At 39.9% G+C, this 12,297-nt stretch overlaps 1 protein-coding gene across 7 annotated transcripts in view; it reads left to right on the top strand.

Annotated features, from left to right (window-relative positions):
• ZMYM2 (zinc finger MYM-type containing 2) overlaps window positions 1–12,297 on the top strand; it is a 109,167-nt gene that overhangs the window by 44,390 nt on the left and 52,480 nt on the right. For 6 of the 7 annotated variants that reach the window (XM_061628595.1, XM_061628598.1, XM_061628599.1 and 3 more), the window contains 3 exons: window positions 3,602–3,752; window positions 4,918–5,033; window positions 10,051–10,167. In XM_061628595.1, coding sequence (XP_061484579.1) covers window positions 3,602–3,752; window positions 4,918–5,033; window positions 10,051–10,167 — 384 coding nt within the window. The remainder of the gene's footprint in view (window positions 1–3,601; window positions 3,753–4,917; window positions 5,034–10,050; window positions 10,168–12,297) is intronic. The other variant, XM_061628602.1, reaches the window with a different exon arrangement.

Genomic DNA, 12,297 nt, shown 5'->3' with positions numbered 1-12,297 from the left:
AACAACTTGGGTGGTGCCACTATGAAACCAGGTTTCAGAAGTTTGTTGCATATGCAGAAATTAACCACATGGTCCTGTGAGTTCCCCTATAATACTTGATAGGATAAGGCAGGGGGTGGCCAACATGGTTGCCTTCCAGGCTACAATTCTCATCAGCCCTAAACAAGCTTGACCAGTGGTCAGGGATGATGGGAGTTGTGATCCAACATTTTGTGGAGCGTAGGAAAATGAAGGACTTCTATGGTCCCCCATCTATGCATTTTCCCATTAAATGAAAGGTAGTTGGCTTATACTGGGATATAACTGAACACGTAAAGATGGGGGAGGCTGTTTTCCTCCTAAAGAAATTAACCACCTTTGATCATTTCCAACCTCGTTAACCAGGAAAGTGATTTTGGAGTTGTCCTGTCTAGCTCTGTAAATGTCAACTGGGTGTGTCAGCTGTGAAAAAGGCAAATTATGTTCTACAGATTATTAGGAAAGGGATCGGAAATAAATTTACCTGTATCATAATGTCAATTAAAAATATATTTGGTACGTTTATATTTGCTGCCCTGGGCTCCTACTGGGAGGAAGGGCGGGATATACATTGAATAAACAAACAAATAATAAATACATTCAAAATACCAAATCATTTGGAATGCCACACACAATTCTACTCACTGTATCTCACAAGGGATATTACAGAGCTAGAAAAGGTGCAGACAAGGGCAACCCAAATAATTAGATAGTAGACACACCTTCCTTGTGAGGAAAGGCTACATTGTTGGAAATTATTTAGTTTAGAAGAAGATGGGTAGGGGGGGACATGATAAAGGTTTACGCAATCGTATTTGGTGTGCACATTGGATAGATTCTCTTGTCTCAATATTAGAAGTCAGAGTCATCCATTTGAACCAATTGGCAGGTAATTTCAAGACTGACGAAAGGAAGTACTTTTTCACATAGCATGTAATTTATGAAATTTGCTGTCACAATATGTAATGGCCATTAGCTCTGATGGCTTTGAGAACAGATTATACAAACATGGAGAATAGCACGTGGAGGAGAATGGCTGGTAATTATGACAGGCTGAGGGATGATGGGAACTGTAGTCCATTCTCTGAAAGGCACCACCTTCCTATTCTTTGCAGTATGTAGCCTCCAGGTCCAAGGCAGTATGTCTAAATGATATTTGCTGAGGAGCCACAGTGTACTCACCTCTCAGTGACTGCAGTGTTATGAGAATGAACCCATGCAGCCTTGGGCTTGCATATTTCCCCCTCTTTGGTGCAGTTGCGAGTAGGAGTTCAGAAGCTTTTGCTTCCACTTGAGACTAACTACAGCTTGTCATGTTGTCCAAACCCCAACAAACAGCAGTTAGACTTCATTATTGCTAGTGGAAACCAACTTCAAACCATGGATTATAAAATTGGTTTGTTTCCGCTAACTATACTTAATGTTAACTATAGTTATCAGATGCAATGATAAACTGTGGTTAAACAGTTCAGAAGCAACTGATCTTACAGTTGCACTAGAGGAGAAGGAGCCCCAGACTCTGATCTTCCATTTTTTAAAAAAAGCAAGTCTCTGTCTCTTCTAAAAAGAAAGTTATGAAGGAAAATGTGCAGGCATACTTCTAAGCAATTTCTGTGAAATGAACCAACCTCGCTGCTCCCACCTGTTAATGTTTTTAGCCAATGAGTGAAGTCAGCTGTGATTGATAATTGAGCTGTTAGGACACCAGGCAATAGGAAACCCCAGGGCCCTAAAGAGCTGCTGTTTCCCTCCCCTTTAGTGTACTTTTCCTGCTTCTGTCTTATTTTCTAGTCCTTTGAATCTCTGTAGTTGTCATTGTCATTTAGTATGCATCTTTCCTATAGTAGGTTCATCTGCGATCAAGTAGTCCCCAGAAGTTGTTTTCTGCAAATACTATTACACAATAAGTGCTTTTGTTGTTATGTGCCTTCGAGTCGATTACGACTTATGGCGTCCCTATGAATCAGTGACATACAAGAGCATCTGTCGTGAACCGCCCTGTTCAGATCTTGTAAGTTCAGGTCTGTGGCTTCCTTTATGGAATCACAGGTGGATGTTAAAGAGTCCCCCTTCCTCCCAAAAGGCAAATGTTGAAACTTTGCAAAGTATCTCCCGCTGTGCAGGAACTAAAGATGAGGTACTCATTAAGAGTTCACTGTATAGTTAACTTACAGTACAAGGTATGCATGTCTGCTCAAAAGTAAGTCTCTGCATTTAATGTGGCATCCTAGGCTTTGGTTTAGGGTTGGTTTTGGTGAAAAACATGGTTCTAGTGCCTTTAACAGCTGTTTGGTGGCAGAAATTCAACTGGCTAAGTATTTTCTATTATTTTTATTTTATTAAATTTATGTTATGCCCTTCCTCCCAAAGGAAATACATTAATTGTATGGAAACACAATTATGGGAAAAGTGCCATGACTATACTGTCTAAATTTTGTGTTACACCATGCTCCCCATGGCAGCCATGTTGTGAGTGATACCCACAGCACACCCTCAAAATTTGAAATGTGCCCATATAAATTAACTAATAATGTTTCATATTTTTAAGAAGCTTAGAACCATATACTTACTATGTTTGCATGTACACAGGCCTATTCAAGTCAGGGTTTAACAGGACACAACAGCTTATTGTTTTAAGAAAGTATGATAAATATTGTGTTTTAAATTGTTTTTTAAAAGATGTATTTTTAAATTGTATTTGTTTTTAGTTACTGTAAACCGCCCAGAGAGCTTCGGCTATGGGGCGGTATACAAGTATATAAATAAATAAATAAATCCTTCCTCATTTACCCCATTTCTTCTTTTCTGCAATGCTAGGGGGGGAAATTCATTTTCTTCTTCTAATATTCAGAGTTTAGTTTTGTACCCCATCCACCAAGTCTTAGCAGCTGATCATCCATATGGGCAAAATTGGGTCAACTGGCACCAGTGTGATTGATCAGATTTGGCCTCTAGAATAGTGGGGAAATAACGCTCCGGTCTGCTGGCTGGATCAAATTCCCCAACTCTGTACTAAGACCTAAATTCTATTGTAGTTCACAGAATTGTTTACAAAACTGAAATTTGACTAATATTTTTCTTTATATGCCCACACTAGATGAACCTTAAGCACACATAGACCTCAGATTGCATAGAGCCTACCACTTAACCACTCACCAGGATCAAGTGTCTTTATCTCTAATCCTATTTTGCTTGTAAATGGGGACTACATACATGGACCCAAGTCATACCATCCTTGCCTATGAAAACTCTGGAGTAAAAACATGGATGGGCCTGTATGCACTGAACTTGTATAAGCTAAGCAGACACTATTTACAGCTTATGTTGAATGCATGGGCATGAGGGGGAATAGGCATGGGTAGGTATGGGCAGGTGCTCTCACACTCCATTGTAAGCAGATTCTATGTGCTTTTTAAATATACATGTGGATAGGGCTTTAGTGTGTGATGACTTGACACTACTGTAACAATATCTGAACTTTCAAGAGGATAGTAGAAAATTCCTGCATGCCAGTTGTAATAAGATAATTTGAATCGGTCATAACTAAAGTCACTGTTGCTTTTGTGTTTTATTTACTTTGTAGAAATATGGCAAATTAACAGCTTGTACTGGTTGCAGAGCTCAGTGCAGGTTTTTTGACATGACACAGTGCATAGGACCTAATGGATATATGGAGCCATACTGCTCAACTGCATGCATGAACACACACAAATCAAAATATGCAAAATCACAAAGTAAGTGAAAAGGGTGTTGTGTTATCATAAATAATGATGAAATAATTTCCCAGAGTAGGAGAATCTTGTTTCACTTGTTCCTTCTATCTGATTTTCAGTTGGGGGAAAAACATTTGAAATTAGTTTATGCCCAGATTACATTTAGGACGTAAAATAATCTTAACGATGTTGCATTCTATACAATATCTACAAAGCTTTATGCATTTAGACTTTTAATATTTGGTCAGCTGCAACTCTTTTTAAAATTGAACTCCTCATTATAGCATCTATTCTTGCTTTGAATTTATCGTGAGGCTTTTATTTTATGATGGCAAAGGAATATTGGTGGAGTAATGATCAAAGAAGAACACACATTGCTTGCAGCAGTGCAGTCTATGTTGTCCCTAGTTCAGTACTTGGTAAAGTCTGTTGACTGCTTGATGATATCATTCCCTTTTTCCTGTGACATATTGGGCTGATTTAGATATAATAATATGCTAGAGTTAAATGCTAAATCATGGTTTAGCAATACATATGAATGCAGCCAATATATTTGCTTGAAATTGGAAGATAAGTTAAAAATTGGTTGCATTTATTTGAAAAGAAACAAATCAAAATTTATCAAAGTAAATTTTGGTAACCCCCCAAAACATACTGAGGTGTGACTTAAACAAAAGTTTGTAGTGATACCTATATTTTCAAATCAAATTAACTAGTTAAATAGAGCTTTCACATTGGCCTGGTTCAGATGATTGTCTGGTCATTTTATTAAGCTGAGATGCGAACAAGAGTTTTGCCCACGCACATGGCTCATTTGCTTCTCTTCCAACAGCGTGAGCTCAAATCAAGTAGCCTCTAGTTAACCATAGTTTCTTTTTTCATCTAACCCAGGAAACTACATTTTTTAGCTTCAGAATGCCTGGCATCTTCCAGAACTAGTAGCTGACATTTCCTGGTTCAGACAAAATGAGCAAGTATGGTCAGTGTGAGAGATCCTGGATTAATTTACTGTGACAGTAGAAGGGGCTACATGCGCATCTAAAATACTTGTTCATGTCTCAGCTTATTAAGCCGAGATATGATCATCATAGCATAGCCATTTATACAAATTTTGAGAAATACCAACGTTATTCATAACCTTGTACATTTGCATTTATTTTCTTTGTAAACTACATTTTTCTTTTAGGTATGGGAATTGTTTGCCACTTTTGTAAGCGAAACTCTTTACCTCAGTATCAAGCCACAATGCCTGATGGAATACTGTACAACTTTTGCAGTTCCAGTTGTGTAGCTAAATTTCAGGTTAGCTGTTGTGTTAAATCTCTTCCTCCCTGGATATGTATTTTTCTGTGCATGTCTGTTAGGTGCTCTTAGTATGTTCGTATTAAAGAATTTTGTACCTGCTTGTTACTCTTCATTAATAAATATTTAAACAAATGGGCTTTCTAATATAGCTTGTCAAATTTTGATTGTTAGGTGTATGTTAAGGAAGCAGTTTCTAAATTTTTAGGTCTTTTTCTGGTGTGCCCTCTTCTAGAGGCTGTTTGGATGTCCATTTCCTGCACTCAAGAGCAGTAAAATTGCAAGCAGGCTGTTTGTACTCTTCTCCCTTTCTTTGTAACTGAACACCTGCATTGGGATATCCCATGGTTACTTGAACACAAAATCTCCTTAGACCCTGTATATTAAACTCAATTTCAGATAACCAGAGGATTTCCTGGTTCAGGCATTTATTTCTACATACTCTAATAGGAGTAGGTAGGAAGCACACGTCTAATCTCATGTTTAGAAGTTGAGGGGTAGGGAGCAATTTTTAGATCTCGTTCCAATTTGTCCAAGGGGCAAATATTGCTTGGTAGACTATGCCAAGTAGCTCACTGCTTATTTTAGAATTTTATGCTGGTTTTACTTAAAAGGAACAACTGTGCTTTTATCTGCATCTTCCAGGGGCTTGCCAAATATCTTTTGAATGTAAATTATATATGACTATGTTTCTGTCTAGATTTGGTACAAGCTGATGAGACTTAATGTTGAATGGGCCTTGAGCTTGTGTTGCTTTTCTAACATTTTGCCATCTTTGACATCTGTAAACAAAACAGATGACATTGTAAGATGACATTCTGATTTGCAATAGGCATGATCCAGCCAAAGTTAAGTACTTTTTAAATCCTGCTGATCTGGTTGGGAGATCTTTAGTGGGAGAGTGATTGGGTCTGAAAACCACTTAACTTTGGCAAGGTGGTATCCATTGCTTGCAAATTTGGTAAATATGCTGATTTTTAAGCTTTGTCCAAGTTACTAATAAAACATAAGCAACTCAGTTAAGACATCCACTCGATTTTGCCTCCAGATTTGACATTGGCTTATTAACATTTAAACTGATCACGTGTTGTGAAAAGTACTTACAGTCTTTCAGAGAGAAGTTGCATTAAGTTGCATTACTTTCATTGTGATACTTAAAATTGGGCAAATTCTTGCTCTTCTGAAGCTTCTGTTTGCAAATCTGTATCTATATCTACATGCATAACACAAACTGATGGTTTTGAAATAGCTAGAATATGTTTGACCTGCATTTCTGTCTAACCCTGTAACCTTGGTTGCTTCCTTTATCAACTAAACCAGATGTATCTTTTTTCTAAAAACTGAGCAAAATAGTAAAAAAATCCCAAGTTTGTGTTCTTGGATTTTATTTTCTTCTATGTTACCCACTTAATGTTTTGTTTCCACAATTCTAGCCTACTAGAATCAGTCTACTTCTGAAGGTCTAAGTTAGATTAATCCCTCCCCTTGTTTGAGCCTAAATGTATATGTGGGTTGCTCTGTTCAACTTATTTCTCTCTCTCGTTGCATTATTGGCTTTTAGAAGGACACGGGAAGGGCCTGGGCTTTCACGCTTAGATTGTGTGTATGTATTACCCCAATTCAGTGAAAACAAATGGTTCATTTGGTGGGGTGGCCTTGTTACATATATGGAGAAGAAAGAATTGGACAGCTCTTATATGATGTAGATGGTTGATGGAAAGGCAGGCAGTCTGCAGATCTGGACTGCCCTCATTTTCATTGGATAGATTGAAAATTTGCAGGATATATATATATACCTTTCCATCTACATCATATAAGAGCTGTCCAATTCTTTCTTCTCCATATATGTAACAAGGCCACCCCACCAAATGAACCATTTGTTTTCACTGAATTGGGGTAATATATATATATATCCTGCAAATTTGTATACACACACACACACACACACATCAAGTTAGCAAGCAATACATCACAGAATTGTATTTATAATTAGTTTGCTCTAGGCCTTATCTCCAACGCAGATAAGTTAGGCCATGTGTTAAATATCATGTACCCACAAGTAAGGAAATTATGTATGCAGCATTCACTTAATACAGTTGGTAGAGCAAGAAACAAAATGAGCAAATTTTTGTCATTGATTTAGTCAAACAAAGGTAGTAAACTGTATTAAAGTTATTGAACCAGATGCACATAATCAGTTTCCATACAGTGTAAAATATGGAACCCAATTGCTTTTGTGGTGTTTCGACATGCTTGCTTCCTGTTGAGCCCAACGTTCCACACTTTGGGATACCTGGGATGCTGCAGCTAGGTGCACCATGAGACCTGACCATATCCTATAGGGTTGGAAAGTGTACTAGAATCAAGTGAATACAAGTAAAACTAGACTCGCCAAAAACAAACAAAAACCAGACTTGTACCTTGGGAAGCTTCTCTCATGGTGTGTATCCTGCATTCCCTCAACAAAAGGGTAGTGTTAACCTGTGTAGCTACATGCCACTTTGCAGCTTTGTTCACGTCTGTCTGCATTCTAAAGCTAGTTAGACAAATTGCAGATGTGTAGGTGATGTCTTCAAAAGGCTCCAGACGTTCTGTGACCTGAAAAGTACCATCTCCCTCCTCGTGGCTCACAGTGCAGTTCAAAATATCACAGTGTCAAATCTATGGCTCTTCAGTTTACATAGGTGTCCCGTTCTGCCACTGGTGGTCTCCTTTCTCTCACCACAGTCCCAGTTGATACAAACCTAGATTATTAGTTTTTAAATGATGCCTGAAAAATAGTCACATGCAGAACTAGAATGTGAGCTTCAATGATACTCTGGATTTTTAAAATATGTTCTCAGTTATTTATGTCTAGAGCTGGAGGGTGAGCCAAAGGAATACAGCCTCCAGAGGCAAGTGACTGGACATTTATCGAGTACTTTTCTTTGCTTAATATAGTACCCTCTGCTTGATTCTTTTTCTTCTCTACATTCTCCCCACACAGTCTTTGTTTGCTCTTATCTGTTTGGGTAGTCTCAAGACCTTGGGGTTGCCTGTTCTGCTTAGATGCTTAAGGTGGATCGGGTTTTCCCCATTGCTTCTAACTGTACCTCTGGGTTGCTTTGTGTAATTTCTCTTTCCCTTTGTATTGTTGGCTTTTGAAGGGATGTGGGAAGGGGCTTGATTACAGGCCATCAACCCAAATCAGTGTACTATGTACTAGCCATCTGTGGATTTAATAATCATTGATAAAGATCTTTGGTTTGAATATTAAAGCCCAAATTGTGAGATCAGTGAGTAACTAGCCTTACTACAGTTTGAAAAAATTGTTCAGGACATTTGCTGCTTTGATTGGAAGGTGACTTGAAAAGTTTAAATGAAACAGAATTATGCCGTTTGCTGCTTTGTTTAGAAGATGCAGTACTCAAGACCTCTAAAGTAGCCTAATATAGCACCATGCTCCAGATCTGAGCCTCTCTCTCTGGGCCACTTTTGATAGGTGAGTGAGACCACCCAACTGTCAATTACCTGATGTCAAGTGATTCAAACTTCAAAGGAAGAATTGAGATCCCAGTTCTTCCCTTCTTCCTTTGCAGCCATGACTTGAATTCAAGCTGGGGCAGCAAAGATTCCTGCTAAAAGCAGGACTTGCTGTTGGTGCTTAATTCAAATTTAGGACCAATTGTTAGCCTGGCTTCTGGCAGTGATCGGCTCTATTGAAGAGCCCAAATTTCAGTGTGGCTTGCTTTTCACCAAATTTAAAATGCACTGAATGCAAGCCCCACTTGCCAAGGAACAATCAGAAGCACACTTTAAGGTTCCTGATTGTTTCTTTGCCGCCAGGACATCAGGCAGGGGTGGCTGGGGTGAAATGCCCTTGTGAGCCAAATTAGGACTCCTTGAGGACCTAACTGTGGCTAGCTCAACCACAGGTTTCAAATCTACTTCTGCTGCAGCTGGGCTTGCTTTCTGCTGTTTGGCCATGTGCCAAAAACTGCCCTTTGGGAAGACTTCTAGGAGAAAGAGGGAGCCAGGCAAAGGAGATATCAGGGCCTCCTCTATCTGGACTGCCTCCACCCCACAGGGCCTTCTGCCACCAAGTGCCCTGCGGGAAGAATCCTGATGAACTGTTATAATTTAATTGGAAGGATTTATATCCCACCTTTCAGGATACAAATAACTAAAAAATGAGTGGACAGCCCTGACTAGTTCTTCCTTTGCGTTGTTTCATAAACACCTCTGGCTTGGCAGTAGCAATTGTACAAATTTAAGCTTTTAGATCTGTTACTTTCTTGGTGTTGTTTGAGTGTGAGGAAATGCTTGACTCTGTGTTCATTTGGCAGTGCTGCCATATAGACACTTTAGGTTGAGTACAATGAGCAGAAAAGAATAGAGTAAAATGGCAAGAGTGGTTCAAACGGTAATGAGGGTTAGATCATGAGAAGTTGCACACTCTTTGTTCTTATTTCACATCTCTCCATGGGCCTGCCCCACCTCATCTATTTACTGTTATCTCCCAGTATATCCTGATCAGAGATTTTTGTTCTTCCAACTTCATTGCCCACTTCGTTAGCTTGAAGTTCTCTTACTCTCATGCACATCTCCTGTACTTTCCCTTATACCTGGAACTTCTTTCCAGAACACCCATGTGATGCTACCTCTCCCTCCTTTGTGAAGTCTTTGCTTAACCTTCTTCCCAAGCTAGAACAAAGCCAAACTGCAGTTATGTCCATATTTGTCCTTGCTTCCTCCATGCCTCTTGTCCTTTTCTGCTGTTGACATTTTGGAATGTAAGCAGGGGCTATCTGCTTCTTTATGCAGCTCTAAGTTGCTGTGTCTCTTGATGGCAATGTAATTACCAGTAAAAGCAAGCATCAAAAACTTGGTGAACGATCCAATGTAAAGGGTGTAAAATTTAGCAGAAATAGTTTCATTGAAAATGTTCTCACTAATACTTTGTAACAGATGAAGTAATACACTTCTGTGTCTTAACACTAGAGGAATATGATCTGTATATTTTTAAAATGTTTTTCAGACTCTTAGTGTACAGTCTTCAACCAATGGCCAGTTTGTGGCTCCAAGTGATATTCAGCTGAAATGCAATTATTGCAAAAATACTTTCTGCTCCAAGCCTGAAGTACTGGAATGGGAAGTAAGTAAATGATACCAAAATGGGATGTGTACCACTTGTCTTGAGCATAAAATGTTGTTAGTACTTTATTTATGTATTTAAAATATTTATAACCCACCCTGCTATATAAAGGTCTAAGTTACTGCTAGTATTTTGTTAATACCATTAGATGAATGTTACCAGCCTGTTCATGCCTTAAGATCTTCTGGAGAGGTTCTGCTCCAAGCACCCTCTTCAGTGAAGATACACTGTGCTTCTACAAAGAAGAAGGTGTTTTCTGTGGTGGTGTCCCAACTTTGGAAAGCCCTTCCTAAGAAGGCTCACCTGGTGCTGACATTACAGACTTTTCAGTGCCGGTTGAAGATCTTCATGTTTGCCCAGACATTTTACAGAATAGATTATTTTGGGAATTCTGTTCTATTCTTTTTTTCCTTGTATTTTGCTATGATTATTGGTGTTTGATTTTTTTGGTGTGTGTATTTTATTTATTTATTTAATTTATTAGTCACCTATCTGGCTGGTTATCCAGCCACTCTGGGCGACATACAAAATAAAACATCCAAATACATATGTATATGCATATGCGCAGTGTGAATTAGTTTCATATTTTTTGAACGCTGCCTGGGAATCTTTTGATGAAGGGCAGTTAAGAAATATTTTAAATAAATAAACTTGTGTTCTTAAAACTATTCAGTCAGTTTTAAATGTATTGCATATGAATGATTGTTTTTTGTCAATTATTTTAAAACATTTTCAATAAGAAATAAATATTAAAGAGTTCACCAAAGATCATACAGGATTTTTTAAAAATTAATATCTTCTTTAGATTAGATACCTGTTTATATCGCACAGAGAGGAAATGATACTGGTCTTTGAATCAATAGGCAGATCTCAAGGCTGTTGTCCTTTGTTGGATCTACCCCACTTTTATGTTATTTTTTTAAATAAGGTATGAACTTTTGGGCTCAAGGAGTGGCTCTGACGACAAAAGTAAAGGAATACATTCTTGATGACCAACATACTTGGATACCTATGCTTTAATAATAGCTAATTTGGTTCAGTCCTTGTTATTGCCAGGTCTTTCCCTTTCTCTCTCAGACACATATGACTTAATGCAACATCTTGCTTTCTAGTCAGTGGTGTACCTAGCGTATTTGACACCCGGGGCGGATCATTTTTAAACACCCCTCTCCTCTTAATAGTTCCCTCCCACCAAGACCCTCTGCAATTTTGAAGTGGTCCTTGGGGGGGAAAGGTTTGGGAACCCCTGCGCTCGATTTTCCCCCACATGAACTACAAACAGACATGTTTAAAAGTGGAAACATTTGACTCCTCTCTACTGGCATTCCCACAGTAACAACCTCAATGCGATTCCTGCCGCCGACCTCAAAACTGTCTTGGAATTTATTTAACAAGCTCCCATCCCACTTAAACCATGCGTGGGGGGGTACTTTATTTGCTTATATGATGACATCATTGTGCCTAGTGCTTTACAGGGTACAAGAAGAGAGGTCCCTGCCCCTGGGAGCTTCCAATCTAAAACTCCCACGGGGGCTGGGGAAGCAGAAGGCACCCCACGGAGGGTTACTTACAGCAGGGCAAGGGAACTTGCGGTGTGGGGGGGAGATTGGCAAACCGTGAAGAGCGAAAGCACTCTGCACTCGCTCAGCCTCAGAGGCTCCTCTTTCAAATGGGAGGGCGCTTACTAGCGTTGCTGATGAGAAGAAGCCGCTGGAGCCAGCCAGCCCCGCCGCGGAGCGCCCGCCCAGCCTGCAGCTTGCGCTGCAGCCCCTCGTCCGAGGCCAGGTTTGCTGGCAGGCACGCCCTACACGTGCAGTGCTGGGCAGGCGGCGTGCAGCTCGCCCTCCAGCTCACCCAGGGCACCGGCTGAGCAAGCCACCAGCAGCAGGGCCGAGCTGGGCGCCAGCCACAGGGCCAGCAGGCATGCCAGGCTCTAGCCCAAGCCCCACGAGGCACCTGTCACGATGCACACAGCTTGGCTCAGGCCACCGCCACCTGGCTCAGCCTCCATAGCTGCACGTCCAGCTTCATAATGAACACTCCATCTTAGGGTTGCCAGGTCAGAAGCATCCCCAAAACTGAGTTTTTAGGGGCAGACCCGAGTGATGTCATGGGGCGGGCCTGAATGAT

This window comes from Rhineura floridana, chromosome 5, assembly GCF_030035675.1.
Source record: "Rhineura floridana isolate rRhiFlo1 chromosome 5, rRhiFlo1.hap2, whole genome shotgun sequence".
Taxonomy (NCBI): domain Eukaryota; kingdom Metazoa; phylum Chordata; class Lepidosauria; order Squamata; family Rhineuridae; genus Rhineura; species Rhineura floridana.
The sequence above is the reverse complement of the archived record's forward strand: the minus strand, read 5'-3'. Positions and strand labels throughout refer to the sequence as shown.